The sequence below is a fragment of the Penicillium cataractarum genome, assembly GCF_028827025.1.
Source record: "Penicillium cataractarum strain IBT 29864 chromosome Unknown utg000009l, whole genome shotgun sequence".
Lineage (NCBI taxonomy): Eukaryota > Fungi > Ascomycota > Eurotiomycetes > Eurotiales > Aspergillaceae > Penicillium > Penicillium cataractarum.
The window spans coordinates 2,319,229-2,338,809 of record NW_026622745.1 but is presented as its reverse complement, the minus strand read 5'-3'; the positions used below and the strand labels follow the sequence as shown (position 1 = coordinate 2,338,809).

Sequence of the window (19,581 nt, the reverse complement as noted above, 5' to 3'; positions counted from 1 at the left end):
TAATCACCTGCCCTGACCGTCAAACTATTGCCTGCGGATTTACACATTTCAGTCTATTATTTCCCTACGATCGACGGGCTACTTGACAGGGAGCTAATTCCGTGGACACTGAACAATCCCCGACGCCACATTACGGAGCCCAGACCCAAGCAATCTCCCTCTGTTCATCATCATCATCCAAGCCCAAAGCCCCCCAAAAAAAGCAAGCCCGCAGCAGGCCACCAAGCAGGCCGCCCAAACCCGCCCCAATTGCGCATCTCTACAGCCAATCCGACGTCTCGTTGAGAGGGATCTGCACGGCCGATGATCACGGCCGGAGGACCCGTGCTATGAAGTCAGCGCCCCGAGGTCTACGTCTCCATCTCTCCTGCAAAGATCGGTGTGCTCCTTGCGTGGTCGATCCGCATTGAAGGGGGTGACAAAGGGGAAACTATCAGAAAAAAAAAGAAACTAGACGAAAAAAAGATACCACACGGGTCATACAAAGATTAAACCAAAAAAAAGAGCTGCTAGGTAAGTGTTATCCTTGTGTTGCCCTCTTCCCTCCGTTCTACTGGTTTACTCTACGGACTCGTTCGTTTGCCTGGTGCACCATCATCCCCGCATTCTTGGCCACATTCACCTACGAGAGAGAGAAAAGAACTGGACGACGAGAGTCAGAGAGAGAGGGGAACGAGACGCTGAGAATTTGAGGACGGGTGAAACTGCCTACGCCCGATACATACCATTCAATTCTACAAATCTCTCTCCCACTTGCTGGTGCTCTCGCTCGACTGTCTCAATCTCTATCCCCATCCCATTATGCCCTCACCATGATGATGATGGCCGCTCACATCCCCGCCGCGCAGGCTTCCTCGCGATCCAGCTCCGTGAGCCAAGATCAATCGCTCGATCTCGTCGCTCCGTTATCGCTATCCAGCCTTATCCACACTCGATCAGCTCGGCGCCGAACAGTCACTCTCAGCGCGACCGTTGAAGAGCAATTCCCCAAGCAAAATCCCTCCTTTAGCCGTCGCGGCTCCATCCTCAGAAAGCTGGCGGGTCCACGAGAGAACGCGAAGCGATTCCTTCGCCTACGGTCCGCCGGCGTCCAGTCCCCGACGCCGCCCCCGCAACAGCGCCTCAATCCCCGCTGTAGCGGCGCCCGCCCCGTTTCCGAGATCATCCTCTCCCCAACGCACACGAGAGAGTTCCCACGGTCCCTAGAAGAAGGCGATATGCGATCGGATTCGTCTTCGATGGCGACCGACGTTTTGGCCCGGCGCTGCCCGAGCATACCACTGCTGTTCCCGAGTTGTCCACTCCGTTTCCCCCGCTTCGTAATGAGAAGATTGTCGCGACGGGGAGTGGCCTCACGGTGGGCATTGCGTTGACGGAGCCGGTGCTGTTTCTACAAGGCTACGATCAACATGATCCCAGTACAAAGAAGTCGGCCATTCTACGAGGCCAAATACATTTGAAAGTGACCAAGTGTGTTAAGATTAAGAAGATTTCCATTTGTTTCCGTGGCCATGCACAGACGGACTGGCCAGATGGTTCGCAATCCCCCAATCATGACCACGGATCGAAAGTCCATACTAACAAGATCACAGGAATTCCTCCTAAGAAGATCCATTTTCATGATAAGAAAGATTTGTTTACCCATGGCGTCATCTACTTCAACCACGGCGATACCGCACTCATGCAAAATGACTACGGCGCACACTACTATCAGCACGCAAAGCCCGCATCGCCCGTACCAGGAAAGGAGGGAGTCACCGCAACCACCCGGGAACTATTTTCCAAGAGCGGCTCAAATACATCTCTCGGTATAATGACCGCGAAAGATGCCAAACGTCTCTCAGTACAGACCACCCGAGGCCACTCGCGAAGTTTCAGCAGGAATGAGCCTCCAGTGAGTACGCAGAATCAGCCACAGCGCAACTACCGCATGTTCCCCGTCGGCGACTACCTCTACAGCTTCGAATTCCCCATCGACGGCTCGCTCCCGGAAACGATCAAGACGGATCTGGGCTTTGTCCGATATGATCTGGAGGCAATCGTCGAGCGCTCGGGCGCATTCCGGCCAAATCTCCTGGGTACCCTCGAAATCCCCGTGATCCGCACGCCGGCCGAGGGCTCGCTAGAGCAGGTTGAACCCATCGCCATCTCACGCAACTGGGAGGACCAGCTCCACTACGATATTGTCATTTCTGGCAAATCCTTCCCGCTGGGCTCCCAAATACCCATCGCATTTAAATTGACGCCACTCGCAAAGGTGGAATGTCATCGCATCAAGGTATACGTGACGGAGAATATCCAGCATTGGACTGCCGACAAAAGTGTGCATCGACTGCAGCCGGCAAAGAAGGTGCTCCTGTTTGAGAAGCGCGCCGAGTCTGCTAGCACGAGCACTTACCCCGGTAGTTCAATGCGCATTACTGCGGGCGGTGGTATTGACTGGGATCATCGTGCGGCTGCTGCGCGAGGAGAGGAGATTGTGGATCGTGCTCGGACGAATTTGCTGGGCAACTTGAATACTGATTCTGGCGTTGGTCCAACGGAGATGGAGTTTAATGTGCAATTGCCGAGTTGCCACGAGATGAGGGGACGGGATGAAGCGCAACGTTTGCATTTTGATACGACCTATGAGAACATCCAGATTAACCATTGGATCAAGGTATCTAGCCCTCGCTTTCTCATGCTGTTTCTTGGTTTATATGCTAACGCACAACAGATTGTCCTCCGCCTCTCCAAAATCGATGAGCGCGACCCAACCAAACGCAGACACTTTGAAATCTCCATCGACTCGCCCTTCCACATCCTCTCCTGCAAAGCCACCCAAGCAAATATCTACCTCCCAGCCTACAGTCGACCCGCCACGGAGCCAGACCCACCAGCCCAAGAATTCGAGTGCGGATGCCCCGGTGCCCCGCCAGCAGCACGAGAATATACACTGGGCCAGTCCAGCTCCGACCGCGAAGACTCCACCTCGAACCTCCACCGGCCCAACTCCATCACCCCAGTCTCCCGCAGCTTCACCAACGGCTCGGGCGGCCTTGCCCGCCCGCCACAGGCCCATATCGCCCACGAACCCAGCATCGATCGCGAAGTCCCTCGCCCGATGCATCTTGTTCGTGCGCCATCGTTCGCACCACCCGCGTTCGAGGATGTACCCCCGCCACCGCCGCTCGTCACTCCACCACCCGAGTACACGAGTATCGTGGGTAACAATGACCGCGAGGCCGTGCTGGAGGACTACTTCTCCCGACTATCCTTTTACGAAGAGCAGGATGACGAGCGCGGTCTCGGCCGTGTCGATGTACCTCTTACACCCGGAGGACGGATAAATCGCAGCATGGACGTGCCGCGGGAGTGGGTGCGCATCGAAGACTTTACTGCTTCATAATGCCTCTACACTGATCATGAGTGTTGTTCTCATACAGGGTAGGTAGCAGTGGAGTACAGTCGTTTCGCATCAGACGATATCCGAGCCATGAAATCACGACTTTGTTTATATCGGGGAACTGGGATGGGATAGGCGAATTCGTTCTTTAGCGGATTTCTATAGATTTGGTCATCATCTTCTTCATTCATTTTTGCGGATTTTTTGTCATTTTTTTCATCGCGGGGTTTATCCTCTTGGGAATGAGGGTGTCGGGCTCCGGGTTGGTGGGTTGGTGAACTAGGATTCGTGTTTTATGTTTCCACTCATGGGTACAAACTGGATATTTGTGATTCGCATTCTTCTCATTTTCAATCTCTTTTTCATGTTTGGGTTGTTCATAGGTCATGATTTTCTGGTCTAGTGTTCATGTTCATGCAGGCGAAGGCGTGGTGGTGTTTTGAGTCTTCAACTTTTATCTACACTGAGGAAAGGAGTAACAGGCTTGGATAGGAGAATTGGATGGGGGGTAGTTTGCCGATTGCTGGTGGAGTTGACCTTGGTTCCTTGTCTATTTGCATGTAGTTCTGTCTTTGGGTCTTGTCTTTGGGTCATGGCATGATATAATTCTACATTCCACCCATTATTTCTTCTCATCGTTCACTCTAAATCATCGTTATCATTCACCCCCAAGTCACACAGTATGTGGTGATAAGAGATAAGAAGGAACGCATGCACCTGCCTTCTTCGGGTTAGACTCTTCCCCACATCCCCTCGCCCATTCGGATTGACATTCGAGCTCTTCTTTCCCTCCTCTCCCAGACTACTCACAGAACTAGACGACTAGTCTTGCACGTTTAAACCACTTTATTCTAACCTAGAGATACTATCCCCATTCCTACGGGTGCTAGATATCGGTATTTCCCTCTTCGACAGATCTCGGCCCCACGGGTAGTGAATCGGGTGAGTTCTCGGAACGTAAATTGCTTCCGTGGTGCTTGTGCTAACTTGCTTTTTAGATCTGATCGGGACGCATCCCTGCTACTCTTCTTTCTATCGAGTCTGTCTGGATATTGCAGTGTTGCAAATACCAATCTTATTCCATCACTCTATCGGGCTTATCGCTACTTGAAGCGACTCCAACATGGCGATCGAAGTCGTCGACTTGACCGAGGCAGATATCCCTGGTGTTATCCAGGTGATCCAGCAAGCCTTTTCTGACGACCCGTACTTTAAATGGGTATTTGATGAACCGTCGGTATGACAAACACCTTTCTTCATATCACCTACGTCCAATCCCCTAGAATAAATTTCATATATGATAAATATTCACGCAAACTAACATCCCATCTCTCCCGTAACGCGGTCATCTCGACTCGCCGTTACATAACCCGAGAGAACCCTGATCCATACAGTTCAACGCACAAAGAAACTACGACTCACTAGCCGCCCGATGCCGCTGGGGCATCAACAACGCCATTTTCCAAGTCGCCAAAGAAACCACTTCTCCCAACAACTCACCCACACCCATCCTCGGCGTCTCCTGCTGGCTAGCCCCCCATCCATCCAACCAACCCGAATCCTGGTACTCCTGGACCCAATCATGGCTCCTCTCCTTCCGCCAACTAATCACCAACATCCGGCATCGCGGCCACGGCGGTCTCCGCACGAATCGGTATTGGATCTGGAAAACTCGACAGCAAGAAGCGCAGGCGTCTATCTGGGATGATCCCCGGGGTTATTACTTTTGTAATATTGTTGCGGTGAGTCCTGAGGCGCAGGGCAAGGGGGTGGGGAGGATGCTTTTTGAGGCTGTTACGAAGAGGGCAGATAGGGAGGGGGTTAAGTGTTATCTTGAGAGTTCGAAGAATGTGCCTAATGTTATGATTTATGAGAGGATGGGGTTTGAGATGAAGATGGAGATGGAGTGTAGGGATGGTGAGGATGCTTGTATGGTATGTTTTACGTTTTTTCCCTTGTTGTTTTTTTTTTCTTTTTCTGGGGCTCTATCTGAGTCTGTTGTGGGGATGTTGGCTAACTTTTGATCTCTTTGATTAGCTTTATTGCATGGTCCGTGAGCCTAAGACTGAGTGATTGGGCAGGCATGATACTGAGAACTCTGACTGGATGTGCTTCCATTATCTTGGGTGGTATATTAGCATCAGTATTTAGTGATAGCAGTTTTTTGATTTCGTCATGACATCGGTTTCTATTGTTTATGTTTCGTGTTTGGCATCGTTTCATGGACAATCGACTTTTTTGGGTTAAATCAGAATCTCGAATATCGGTATACAGGCTATTTTTAGGCCCCCGACTCTCGGTCTATTTCGTTGCTTTATCTAAACGTCATATTTCAGTACGTACTGCTCTGGATACCTTTCTTCTGTACGGCAGTCTCTATCAAAGGTTCATCAATTGCTCCTGTACTTCAATCTCCTTTCCGTTCACAGTCCCGACTCCCCGGTTCCCTCAAGGGCCCGCATCGGATCGCGACATATCTTTTAATCTCCAATCCAGCCCCTAGCCTGATTGATAATCAGCCTCAACGCTCTGACCCATCTTCTATTCCGTTTCCTTGTTAACCATCTCCACAAACGGGCGGGTCCCGCATAAACTCTATTGTAACAAGCGCTGGCGCGCTAGCGGCAGGCCTCGCGTTTGTATAGATGTCAATGTATCTGACGTGCCGTCAACCCTTGACCGTTTCCGATGCTCGCAGGGCAGACTCTAGGTCAACTGCAATCAATGGCTAGGACAAAGCGGGCTACCGTTGAGTTCCAACGGCATACGCATATCGCTATTTGGGAGCTCGCTTGGACCTTTGTCCCTACATTCGTTCCTCCCCGCGGTTTCAGACTTGGTCCGATTTGAATATCGGCTCTTACTTGCTTACTGGCATCTAAGGGTCTGCCGGGTTACAACTGATGAAATGGTTCGAGATTGCACGGAGATAACACCAAAGAGGAACGTAATTTAAGGGGTGGTCAACCCAACATTGATCTATATCTATGAGATCAAACCAAAGTTAAGAATGCAGCTTCGCCGTCCCCAGAAGAGAGGATCTCGAGTCAACTTTATACCTCCATCAAATCAAGTCTGTTTGTTTTCACTCTGGCGAATTGGGGACCCCGGAAAGGCATTGGCGTTGTCTTCAAACCTGTGAGTCGCTATAGTCATTCGCAACCGAAGCTACCTAGCTCCTTCTGTTACTAACTCAAACTCGACCTAGTAGCAGCATTGTACATACTACTTATGCTACTCATAATGCTACGCAAGGGCCGCGGGGCTTGGACTATACTTCGGGCATCGATCACCCGACGCTTACGGCTCAAGGATAACACCCGCCCCGCGGATAAATTCGAGAGGAATGAGCAAGCAACAGGCCATCTCGATGCCCACGACACACCGACAACACAATCTCCCGATATCCACGTCACACCACCACCCGCTCGAAGGGATACACGATGCAGTGACACGGACGGGATTGTCAATCAGCTGGCACTCCTAGCAGCCAGCGTTACACGATCATCCCCGCGGACCACAATCTGCTCTAAAAGATCATCCTCTCCATTGTCCGCAAATGCACAGAGCACGAGACCAGATGGTGGCAACAGCCAGGAATATCTAGTCGAAGACGTGGAATCCTTCCATTACCTGCGCAGTCTGATCACCATCTCTTGCCTACCGCAGCAATCCTCGCCCGGCAAAGCTCCAATCAGAACTACCATCGACGGACCCGAGAAGCAGTCACCTGGTCGAAAAAGGGCATCATCAAGGCTTAGCTTGCGCCTTGGCGATCTCCCCGGTCTTTCCTTTCCCAAGGTGCCCAGGAAGCCTTGTCCCCGTTATACCCCCCTGCCGCCGGTATATACCCCCAAGCCAATCGCAATGCGCCCCGAGGTTCGGTTCTGAGAAAGGCTTCGTGTATCTTTTAATTCTTTTTATCCTTGACACGGCACTGGCTTCGTATATACAGTCCTCAATATACCACAATACACCTTTTCCTTTCTCTATTAGCCGAAGTCATATTGTCCCACCTACCCACATACATGATGCCTTTTCTATCCCTTGTCTTTTGCATATATGCACGTTCAGACCGCCAAAAAATGATATACTGTTCGCACAAAATATCTCGTTAGGAGAACCCTGCATGAACCCTCCCCCACCATCTGGAGGGAAAACGCCAAACGGAAAGAGATCGTCGGGTGCATCTAGGGCGGGATCGAATCCTTGTAAGGCATGACGTGGATCTACTTCCAAGACGGGTTACCTACTTGAAACGATCCTTCAAGGCATTTATTCTCCTCGAATAGGATCGTTTCCAGAGCCGAAGCTGGAATTGTCGATAGCCTTGTGGTCACTACATTAGGGCAAGCGTGTTCTTGTGACCAGATGATACTCTAGAAGATAGGCACGGACAATATCCGAGCAACAATCAGAGCTAGAAGCCCCAAGCTGGGATTTTGTGGAGAAAAGGCAGGGCTTCATATTGATTACCACGATTTTGTTTGTATTGTCAATTGCCGATAAACAGTCCCAAAAAGTGAAGGAACTCCGCCGATGACGATGCCTTCTAGTAATAACCTCACCGAAAAGAATGTGGATCATGTCCGTGCTAGTCAAGGAGCTTGACTATAGAAGTCCAAAAGTGGCTTGGCTCCGTTATCATGATACATACATGCAGAAGTCTGTCCAGGTTTGAAGCGGGGCCGAACCAGCTAGCTAATTTCCATATGGCGCATCTATACTCTGCTTGGAAGGCCGATCTGGTCAGGATGAAGCTATCTCATCTGTTTTCACTTTTCAGGCAGGTAAGTTTCATGGTGCGCCGATTATCCTTCATCTCCTCTTCGCTTCATTCGGGATATGAGGTCACCTGTGTCCGGCCCCCCTCCGGAAGGTGGGTTACGGCTGTGGCTTCGGTTCTCCACCCGAGAGCTCTGTTTCCGCACAGACCGTGTGATAGAGGCAGTGGAGCCATTGATGGTGGAGTAATGGGGGCAGATAGTGTGTCGGATGAGGGTTGATCTGGTCGGAAGCTGATGGGGTATCGGGTATGGTGGTGGGGGAAGGAGGTCAACGAAATGAATTTTATTCAGTGCTTGTCTCCATGGCGATCATACGATGTATTTCGTATAAAGATGAATATTCAATAGAATATAGCAATCGGAATTTCAGAACTTTTGTCAAAGTCCGTTATTACGGGAGATGCACCTCATCCACGAAATGCAGACAGGCAAAAGTACATGTTTGCCCATTAGCCTCAATTGAAATGCATAGTGCCAAGCTTATCGCTTATGAGAAGGAGACTAAGCGAGCTAATGTCGGTAAAAATGAATAGTGCTTCATTCTGAAGAGAACAGGTTTCAAGATTCAGGCTCGAGTGTAAATTAATTGCATACTATCGGCTAGCAAATAGGCAGCAAAGCTAAGTAGCGGGTAAAAAGAACACGTTTCCCGTATATTGGACTCGCAATTTTTGTCTGGGTGGCTTTGATTGAACCACTGATATGAACTACCAGGGTCTGGGCTGGTATATTTCTTGGAAATCTTTTGGCCCCTATTACATATTGTTCAGTAATGAAACACGACAGGGGGATGTCAGCCAAGGCTCCTTCTATCGTGAAAGCCCCCCAAACTAGCCCCTCGACCTTGAGTATTTATCCTGCATGGAATTATTCAGATAGCACGGGAATTCAAGTATGAGTGAGCGATAGCATGTGAAGCGGAAGCTATGATAACAAGCTAAAGAAGGGTCTAGATTGGGCTTGCGAGCGCAAAGTACGACCGTACACCCATACATACTGCAGTCTATGCCAAGCTAGCAAGTCGTACCACGCAGGAACTCTATTTCTTATTTCTTGTAGCTAATGTGGGTAGGAATAATGCAGCAGGCCTCGATCAATGAGCATTATAGCTAGATCGGGAAACTCATGGGTGTGTTTGTGCAATGGTCTTGTTAAGGACGGATCAAGGTGCATGCTAGTCTCCCGATATGGACCCTAGCAGGATTCCCCTCCCTAATAATCTTCAGCACTTTGTCGGAGTCATGGAAATTGTTCATATGCCGGCAAAGGCCAACCGTTAAATAGGCGAGCTCGACCCTGGGACGCGATATTAACACCATAAACCCTTATTTCTCTACAGGCCCCCAATGAGCGCCCGACACGGCATGCAATTTTATTCTCAACAATACCCAACCACTCATAGAACTCCCAGGCACTTTAAACCCGCTGACTGCCCGTGTCACTGCAACTAAAGGAACAGCGAGTCCGCGCCTTGACCTGGATTCCAATGCAGTGTCATGCCGGTGAATGGAGCATCTGCATAGGCCTAGCGCACATAGGAACCTTGACTGTCACTTCTTGTTCCGGAAAATCTTCGAAGTCCTAGTAGAAAAAGAGAACTGTGCATGTGGGAGACGGACATAGCACCCGTTACAAGGCTAATTCTTTGGTGCCTTGTCAACTAGCGCCATCTCGAGGGATTTTAGCGTTCCAAACATCGCTTCGCCATATCCGGCACTTAATCCTCTAGGCTTCGGGGCTCATACCGAGCACAGCCTTGGCCCTGGTAACACCCACACCCCTTAGTCGCCCTAAGCACGTTATGTCCCCTCCAATTTTTGTTCAAACCCTTTCATTGATTACAGATATCTTTCCTCAACCTTGTCGTCTTCCAGGACCCATTGCCTAAATTGAATATCCCTGTCGTCTTCGTAGTTCCGAAAGGTCCGACATGATTCCCTATTGCGGCCCCCGGCACTATTGCATCATGACTTTCCGGGTATGTTGCTATAGATAGAGGGGTCAGAGCCCTCCCCCGGACCGGTAAATAGAGTTACGCCGGCCATACCGGAGACCGAGCCCTCGTTTTGGCATCTTTTACCTATTTCGTTGATAATCTTCTACCCCCGGATACATATACCTAGGCGGTAATGGGCCTTGGAACGCCGCACATACAAACTCAATGGGGTGCGATGATGGGCAATTCGGATTGGGTACATTAACAAACAAGCCCGGAGAGTGTCAGTAATCCCTGCCAAGGGCAACGCATAGTTGAAGCTTCGTTTGAAATCCTTCGTCCAATTAATACTTGACCGTTGCGTGGATTTGTAGGAGTAAACATGGTCTTGGCTCCTCCCCCTCCCCTCTCCCAATGATAACTCCGAATTATTATCTTCTCTCTTCCTTCGCTTAGGCCCTTTAGCTGTCTCAACGGTAGATAAAGAGGGAAGACCTACTTGGAGGCATTCTACTTTGATTGTACATGATAATCATACCCCTCACATCCACTTCACCTCTGCAATGTGCGCGTCATCGCACCACAAGCACGGACCTAGCTTAAGAAGAACAAAAGGTCCTCTTGGCACCTACCAGTATAACCTGCGAGCGTCTATATATGCAGATGTCTGCAGATAACGTTGTACTCAACCAGCTGGGTGATTGCCGATAGACCTTTAGTCGTCGTCATGCTGCTGAGCTAGGGCCCCTTCACACCCCCTGGTCTCTGCAGCGCGGAATTCAATGGGGGAGGATTAGAACCACGTTGCCTGCGCGGGCCCCCTTGGGACCCAGACCCAAATAGAAGACCTTCTCAATCTATTTCTTTTTTTTTTCAGTCTCTTGCGCTTGCCCTTGGCATGTCGGGCCCGACGGTGGACGTCGGGAAGAATATGAAGCAAAGATCCTTAATTTGAATGTAGTGGTTTTTCACCAATGATAGCATGTGATTTAGATCGATATGCAGGGTTGTCCTTTTTATGAACGAGAACGAGGGGGAAAATCAGATATACAAAAAATTGTCCGAGTCGAGTCATATCGTACAATGTGCAGGTAAGAAATGCCAATATATTAATTCCTTTTTAACCCCCTTAACCAAAACAGAAAAGGAATTTTCAACGAGACATACCCCAGAAAAATAAAACAAAATCGTACACTTCATAGGTCATTTGTACCAGGCCCCCAAATTTTAGGAAGATCAGGGTTCTGGTCTAGCCTTTGCACCTAAAGCACCCCCACAAAAAAACCCCCAATTGATACCAGTTAACCCCATAAAAACCAGAGAAGAAGGAAAAAAAAGTCAAAGTAATCAAATCAAACTTCCCGAAATTCCATGGCCGCTCAAGATCAAAATAAACGCTCGGGTGAACAAAAACGGACACGAGAAACTCGGTAAAGACCAATACTCTCCAGGAGGATTGGCGAATGTCGTCGACGGGCGGCCTCCAGGGCACAAAGTTTAAATTGGGTGGAACCCCAATAGGAAAAAAAATTTCTCAATCAATCTCGAAGAGAAACATGTCGATCCAAGCCGTACTGACGAATAGCCGATCTCAAATTATTGAGTAAACCCCCATCGTCTCAGTCATCGGCTCGGGAGGAGCGGCTTGGTTATGAGTGGATAGCGAAGGGGGAGGGACGGCTCCAACCGAGTCATAGTTCCTGGCGGCGCTGATTGTCCCAGAATCCAAAGAAACGGCGGGCCGGAACACTCTTATTCGAAAAGAGGATGGATTTCGGGCGTCAGAGATCAACGCCCGATTGTTGGATGGAAGTTGAAGCCTAAAGAAAGACGGGATGGGAGGCTTTTTTTTGGTCGACCTCTTTTAAGCTCATCGTCCGCAGAGTAGGCATTTGCCGACGACCACGATAAATCGATCGTGTGGGCTATCGGAACAGCGAGCGTCTTTGCTGCCGTCTAGAGTAGTTCGCAGAAAATGGGCAGCAGGATTTTGGCAGGTGCTATAGATATAATAGTTTTTGAAATAGTTGCACATTTCGGTCTCATGAGGATCGTTCGATAGAGAGGAATTGCAGTTAGGAGGAATGCGACAGCGTTGGCTCGAGCATATGAAGTAGAAGAAGGTTGTGTCGTGTTGTTGAAGAGCAGTGAATCAGAATGCGACAACGATAGAATTGCGCGAATTATGGGTAGGTTGGAATCTGGTGATGTAAAGTAATAATAGATGTGACAGCACTAGAGAAAAAAAGAAACCCTTCACTTTATGAACTGGATTGAATGGGCCTTTTGAATGACGGTGCCAGAGGGCCAGCACCACCAAGGTGGGTGAGGGAGTTGGGGAAAAATTATTGTTTTATTAAATCAATTTTGCCTTTTAAATTATTTAGCAAAAATGGGACCGGGGAAAGACCTTGTCCCCGATCCCAGTCAAAGTGTCGTCAATCTACGGAGTCGAGCACCCACTTCCATAGCTTTTTTTTAAGGATATTGGTACCAAGACAGTTTGTACTGTATCTCTTGCCCATGGTACATACTACATAGTAGTACTCCGTACTCTTTACGGTACCTACCGACTACTACTACTTCTACTAGCTCCCCTAAATTCTGCACGGTACTAACTAAGCTAGCCCTAGCAAGGTGGGCAATGTTGCTTCCCCCCCCCCCCACTCAGTAACCCCTACGGATTCACGGAGTGTATACCTAACCCACCCCCCTTTAAAAATATTTATTATCATATTTTCATCCCTGCCATCGAAGCGGGTCCTTGTCTGCATGAAAAGTGTGGCTTTGATTTGTGAACGACCGTTGAAAAGACATGCCCCAAGGACCGCCGACCGGAAATTTGGCCCAAGATTGTAATTAGGGATCAACGACCCTCTTCTTCCGATGACAAGACCTTCCCCCGGTTGCCGTCATCGCGGCATATTATCTATCGGGTAGGTGGGAGATCGACACGGTTCCTTGTAGCCGTTGATGCTTCTTCCACTCACACGTGGCGCTAGTCAGGATCGTCATGCATGAAACAGATATGCCGTCGTTGTAGTACACGGTCGTCCCACGCAAGAATGTTACGTAGTTGGATAGCACCCTTGAGTGACTAGTGCTATTAGACTTTTGCCAAGCTGTATACATCGTTGCTTCCGTTATACAAAACGCAAGCAAAACGACATGAAAAGCCAAATAAATGTCGGACAGGTAGATAACAATCCCAATTCCTTTTATAGTTTCTCCTGGCTAAATAGTCCGATGACGATATCTGGAACAATGCCTTACTTGGACATCTTGATTGGGGACTTGGTAAAGGGCGTACGGCAGTCGGGATGAGCCATGGGCCACGAGTGCTCAACCGAGAACGTCAAGGAGGAAACCGAGGCATGATTACTTCTTCGAGAATAGTTTTCTTTCATTTAGCTTCTGTCTACTATCACACCTTCAAATCCCTGTTCATCACACATTCAATGACTGGTTGGAGGTCCCAAGTAGATGATTGATTACAGGATGATCGATCCTGATCAATGAATGACGTGGCCGGAGAGAAAAAAACCATAATAAATGAAATTAAATTAACTATAAATCCACAAAGAAACAAAACATCAGAATAATGAACAACCAGGGAAAAAAAGGGGCGAGGCTGCTGCCACCCCCTAGATTTCCCGCGCGCACCCCCCTGATGCCTTAGAATCCTGCCTGAGATAACAATACGAAGTATACTACTCCGTATATAGTGGAGTTTTATGGTAGATTCAGAATCTATGGCTAAACTTCAAACCCGTCTTATTACTCATACTTTGAAATGTTACTTACTTAGATCGAGAGATATTATGTGGGCTATCAGAAAAGAGTCTTTCCGAAAGATATACTCATGCTCATGGCGTGCTTAGCAAGATTTAGCCCGTCAGGCAGAGATCTAAGGCCCCAAGGGGTGCGCGCACGAAATCTAGGGGTGGCAGCAGCCTTACCCCAAAAAAAGAGAACAATTGATTCTTGTTCGTAGTGGCTTGGCGGACCGGGGGGAATAGCGAACTGTTCTGGACCAGTGCGCTTGACAAATCAGGGTCGTTCACCGTAGGAGCCGTCGATAGGCAGCCGACTAGCCTCGGAGACCTCGGAGAGCCCGTATCCGATCTCTGGGTGGCATCCGGCACAAGGTCGATTCTTGTATGTGCCGCGTTTGCAACTTCAATTAGTATTCCACGAATCAAAGTAGCTCTGATACTTCTGGTTCGACTTTCTCCAGATCGCATGGCCCCAGAAAGGTCCTGCAATGGCCCCACTATACAGGTACACTCAGCCCTGAAGAGCTGGTTGGTTCTCCCGTTGTTTTGGGGCTTGTATAGGGGCTTGGCTTGGCTACATCGGTCATCAGGGAAAATCGAGTCGCACACTCGAAGCCACCAGTGGCCGGCATGAAAATTGGCTCCGTTGATTAGGTTATTATTGCCTCAATCGCGATTGTGCAGGGTTGCGACCACGACGATTTGTGGTGCCAGTCCTGCTGGGTAAGGATGGTGTGGAGCAGGTGATGATGACGAGGATTGCATGTTCCTCCGAAAGACAGGGTTTATTGGACTCGGGAAAGATATGCTGGGAAATCCTGTGAGTTGGACGAGGATGAGGAGTTCGGGCGAGAAAAATGAGATGGTGCGACATCCACAGGGTGACGTTTCGAAAGCCGATGGAAGGTCGATTCCACATGCCGAACTTTTTTTTCTTCAGTACGAAGTACAGGAACAGTTAGTGAACAATAGTCTCGGGGTCCATCGCCATCGTGTATGGTCCCATATTTAGACCGGGGGATGCAGCCGGCCGTTAGACCCAATGATGCCCGCCGGTGTGGCAGGCATCGCGCTGCTGGTTTCAAGCCCCAAGTTTATCGGGTTGTGGAGCTTGCTCAGGGGACAGTCCCCAGTACGGAGGGCAAGCTTGCCAGTGGATCCGTCTCGGGTACAGCCCTCCGCAGTGTCGCACACTTCTGCATCGGAATTGGGAAAGAACTGTGGCTGGGGCTGAAATGGGCGCCGACTCGCCGAGGTCCGCAGGATTCCGTGAATGGAAAGACCCCGAGGCTAGCTCTGTCGTGGAAAGAGGTACCTTTTCCTTCCATGGATATGGAGGGGTTCATCCTGGGGCGATGGTTCTTTGGTCGTCGTTCAATAATCGTCCGGGCTGAGGCCGAACTCGGCCGAGTCACGTGGGCAGAGGGGGAAATGTCCCGCTGACTCATCTTCCGGGGGAAAGACAACGCTAAGCCAAAAATAGAAACGGCAAAACAGGAGAGCCGCCCTGAATCCCGTGACTTCTCCCCCCCCTCGCAGAGCAGATCATCAACCTCCTTCAGCATCAGACGAGCCTCTACGCCGGTTGCACCGCTCGCTTGCAACGTGAGAGAGTCCGATCTGCTGACCTGAAGGGACGACACAGAGAACCAGGGTCTTTTTTTCGAGGTCCACTATCGTCACTCGCTTCGCTCTCGTCAACATCGCCTTTTCTCCCCACTGTTCCACCAACCCCCGTCGTTGTGGAGACAGCCGTCCTGTCCTTCGCTTTGTGACCGCCCACCGCAACAGGAAATCTACTTGGTATTTGTTGTCGCACCAGTCGACAACCTCATCGCCAGCCATCATGGGGTTCGGTGACTTCAACTCGATATGCGAAAAGACGCCGTTGCCGCTGTGCCTCCTAGTAGGCCCGGCCTCGTCGATCTCCGGTGCCACGGGCATCATCTCCAACTGTTATGCGCGAAACATTGAAGTCGCCAATACTATCATCTTCGAGGGCGCTGCCTCCTTCATGCACATCATTGCTCTTGGCATGACAGTGATTATGATCCTACATATTCGATCCAAGTTCACTGCCGTCGGTTCGTCTTACTATTGCGCCAAGAGATGAGATTGATACAAGTCGGCGCTAACCTATCATATCTTCTTAGGCCGCAAGGAAATCATTACCTTTTTCTACATTTACCTGGCTCTCACAATCTGCTCCCTTATCATCGACGCGGGTGTCGTTCCCCCAAGGAGTGATCCATTCCCATATTTCGTTGCCGTACAGAGTGGGCTGACATCAGCCCTGTGCGCTTGCTTGCTTGTCAATGGTTTCGTGGGTTTCCAGTTGTACGAAGATGGCACGGCACTCTCTGTATGGCTGGTTCGAATCACCTCTGCCGCCATGTTTGCTATGACCTTCGTGATTGCCCTGCTTACCTTCAAGTCATGGGGTGGCCTGGGACCCTCAAATACCATTGGTTTGTTCGTGGTGCTATACCTTCTCAACGCCATTGCAGTGGCCATCTATGTTGTGATGCAATTATTGCTCGTTGCCAACACCTTGGATGACCGCTGGCCTTTGGGACACATCTCCTTTGGTCTGCTGGTCTTCATTATCGGACAGGCCCTGCTCTACGCGTTCAGTGACACCATCTGCAACAACGTACAACACTATTTGGATGGTCTGTTCTTCGCAACTTTCTGCAATCTGCTTGCCGTGATGATGGTCTACAAGGTAAGACCCACTAAAATAGAAGACATTCAGTGTCATTTGCTGACAAAGTTTTAGTTCTGGGACTCGATTACCAAGGAAGACTTGGAATTCTCGGTGGGTGTCAAGCCCAACACTTGGGAAGTTAAGGAACTGCTCCCCGAGGAGGACCGACGTCAAACCGTCTACCAAGACACCAACTCGGAATATGCCGGCAGCATATACCACCATCGCCAGTCGGCATACGGTCACAACAACTACTAGCCACTTCGTCATCCTGATCTGTAAATGTGCCCATGGATATGACGGTATTTAATGTGCATTTCGTCTCTAGCTAATTGGCCCTGGAACCTGTACCCAAGGGGCTTTTGATATTTTAATACATTTCATCGGATATATGCATGATATGTCTCTACCACAAGGCTGCCACGTTGGAACGGCATTAGTACCACTTTAGGTTGATATAATTTCTTGATTTCCATGGGTACACTTGTGCTCTAGCTTTCAACTATGCTCAGTCGGGTAATAGCCTTGACACTAGCGGTTACAAAGGATGCGCTATTTCTCTGATCAACACGTCAATGCTCCGATACTTTGAACGACAAGCCTGTGGTACGTTTCGTATACACACGTATGTACGGAGTCGGCTGGGGGGTGGGCAGGAGGCCATTGCATTTTAATTCAAATCCCGGATGTATTCGATATGCTGTCGATCCTGTAGCCGATCCTTCAACAACATCCTAGAATGCGGAGTGCTCGTCTCCGGGAGTATCTTGAAGATACGAGATATGGCTAGAAAGCGTTACTATTGCCGACAGCCAACTTTTACCGATAACCAACTTTAATCATGTCAGATATCTATCCCAGGCAGTTCAAAAGCCGACCTCTCCCGTCATGACGTGCCAATGAGCAGAGCCGGCAAGACAGGCAGGATCATCGAGAGGCTGAAACAACTGGCAGGATCGGCACTGCCCCAAAACCGCAAGAATTCGAGCGAATCCTATGCGACGTAGAGACCGGGAATGGTGCCAGGCATCGGGGCATTAACGGAATTTGCCGGACATATTATGGGGAAGAATGCTGGTTCCGTATTAGCCATGTATTCGCAAGCATATCTTGGCAAAAAGTATGCATCGGAGAATATGACTCTCTGGGATGATACATACATACTCTGGATATTTTGATTGAACATCATAGGCAGGGTTTCTGATGTAACGGGCGCAGCCAAAAGTTTAAACGTGGACCCGCCGATCAGGGGGGATGTTGCTTGGAGTTGAACTTTCTATGCCCAGCGAATTTTCCACAGGTGCCCGAAACTGTGGAGGTGTAAACTCTACTGATGGATTCTGTTTTTGAGGCTTGTTTCATTCCACAACCACGACATCGTCCGCGTCCATGAAGTCGTCCTCAGTTGCCGGTTGTTGAAGAGGTGCATTCGCTTCCGTTGGTCCGGTTGAACTGTTGTACCAGCCCTTGTCGATCGAGATCACCAAGGTCTTGCAAGTTTCGCCGACAAGGTCGAGGAATGCTGGGTTATCTTTGGGCAGGAACATGCTGACGTGTGCCTGCACCTCGTCGGGTGCCTGGTCGTTGACAGCCTTTTTCCACTGAAGCCCGGCTCGAGACGAAGGTGCCTCTTCCTCTGCATCTTCCACTTCGGACGGAAGCATGCAGAATGTTCTGTTCTTTGACCGAATGATTTTCTGACTGAAGGATGTTTTGCCAGTTGCCGTTTCCGCTACGAGATTGCCTGCGCCCTGTCCAAGGCAGGTGTAGAAGTTGACGCATTCGATCCCCCGATCCTCCTGGACCTTGACCAATCCTTCCAGACGCTGCTTTAACTCGGATGTTCGTGCGAGACACCCCACAAATTCAAGATGAGATGAGACCCAGGTAAAGCCGGCCGTCAAGTTCTGTCGTTGGGAATAAAGGGCTGCAGCACCGCCGGCAGCGACGGCTCCGGCGGCTCCCGCGAACATGGCGTATCGACCCCAGCGTTGCCAAGAGGGTGTTGCTGCTGCATCGGCAGTTGGAGGTAGAGGCTTTGGGGCTTCTTTTGCGGCTTCGGCAACAGCCTGGCCGGGTGCGCTCTTTCCGTAGCCGAAGATCCCCGCAACCTCCGTGAAAGTGTTGTAGGCCGTGGTAGCATTGCGATAGTGTCCCTCGGCCCCGTACGAGACTACCCCTGGTGCGATACCCAGGAACGGAGTGTCGAAGGCGAGTACTCCTTGAACGTGAGGGAACATGAATGTACCCGGTTCCACAACAGGTGCATCATCTTCAGTCGGGGGCGCCGGTTGGGAGTTTGATGTCGCATTGATGGGAATCGGTTGCTCACTTGCGAGTAAGAGAAGGGTCTCTGCGGCAACAATGCCTCCCATGGAGTGCCCTACCAAGAAGACATGGACAGAGGGATCGACAGTGGGTGAGGCAGTTTGATTTGCAACCTCGAGATCAATGACCGTGTTTTGTAGCCTACATCAGATAGTGATTAGCACAAGCTCCCTTCTTATCGAAGCTCTGTTGAAATAGCTTACCAGTCACGGAACCTTCCCACACATTCCTTCAGATCGCCTTTGGTTTCATATTTGGGATACACGGCCGTTGTAACGTTAACAGCCGGGAGTGCCTTGCCCACTACATTGCGCAATTTCTCAGGGAAACTGGCAAAAGTATCATCGCCTCCCTGGATGAAGCAATCTTTCAGTCAGTGCAGCTCATGAAAAGGTCCCTCAACGTGGCATGTTATAATGGCTCTGTGGGGAAAGAGCTGCCATATATAACTCTCAGACATACCTTGAAGCCGTGAATAAAGACCAGAAGAAGTGTTTTGCGCATTTTCGAGTCAGAGCGGTGCATATATCATGATGAGAGAGGTGCTAGACACAACTGACTTGGAGAGGTGTGATCAGAAGCAAAACATGATGCCCGCGATGCGATGCGAGCCGAAGCTGATTCCTTACGTCATACCGTCACGTGGCATCTTATCTATACAA

At 49.8% G+C, this 19,581-nt stretch overlaps 6 protein-coding genes across 6 annotated transcripts; 5 read left to right on the top strand and 1 right to left on the bottom strand.

The window, feature by feature from the left end:
• Positions 1-812: 812 nt before the first annotated feature.
• Positions 813-3,388, top strand: N7496_011444 (arrestin C-terminal domain-containing protein; the record flags this gene model as incomplete). Its single annotated transcript, XM_056704357.1, has 3 exons — positions 813-1,078; positions 1,207-2,659; positions 2,717-3,388. The coding sequence occupies 3 exons, from the start codon at positions 813-815 to the stop codon at positions 3,386-3,388; spliced, it is 2,391 nt and encodes a 796-aa protein (XP_056550317.1).
• Positions 3,389-4,508: 1,120 nt separating this feature from the next.
• On the top strand, positions 4,509-5,458 carry N7496_011443 (GNAT family N-acetyltransferase; the record flags this gene model as incomplete). Its single annotated transcript, XM_056704356.1, has 3 exons — positions 4,509-4,622; positions 4,780-5,319; positions 5,423-5,458. 3 exons carry the CDS (start codon positions 4,509-4,511, stop codon positions 5,456-5,458), a joined length of 690 nt encoding a protein of 229 aa, XP_056550316.1.
• A 1,170-nt stretch (positions 5,459-6,628) lies between these two features.
• Positions 6,629-7,276, top strand: N7496_011442 (uncharacterized protein; the record flags this gene model as incomplete). Its single annotated transcript, XM_056704355.1, has 1 exon — positions 6,629-7,276. One exon carries the CDS (start codon positions 6,629-6,631, stop codon positions 7,274-7,276), a length of 648 nt encoding a protein of 215 aa, XP_056550315.1.
• Positions 7,277-14,904: 7,628 nt separating this feature from the next.
• Positions 14,905-15,327, top strand: N7496_011441 (uncharacterized protein; the record flags this gene model as incomplete). Its single annotated transcript, XM_056704354.1, has 1 exon — positions 14,905-15,327. One exon carries the CDS (start codon positions 14,905-14,907, stop codon positions 15,325-15,327), a length of 423 nt encoding a protein of 140 aa, XP_056550314.1.
• A 403-nt stretch (positions 15,328-15,730) lies between these two features.
• Positions 15,731-16,849, top strand: N7496_011440 (chitin synthase export chaperone; the record flags this gene model as incomplete). The annotated part of the gene is made up of 3 exons (XM_056704353.1): positions 15,731-15,968; positions 16,038-16,609; positions 16,664-16,849. 3 exons carry the CDS (start codon positions 15,731-15,733, stop codon positions 16,847-16,849), a joined length of 996 nt encoding a protein of 331 aa, XP_056550313.1.
• Positions 16,850-17,949: 1,100 nt separating this feature from the next.
• On the bottom strand, positions 17,950-19,423 carry N7496_011439 (esterase/lipase family protein; the record flags this gene model as incomplete). Its single annotated transcript, XM_056704352.1, has 3 exons — positions 17,950-19,060; positions 19,123-19,271; positions 19,382-19,423. The coding sequence occupies 3 exons, from the start codon at positions 19,421-19,423 to the stop codon at positions 17,950-17,952; spliced, it is 1,302 nt and encodes a 433-aa protein (XP_056550312.1).
• Positions 19,424-19,581: the final 158 nt, after the last annotated feature.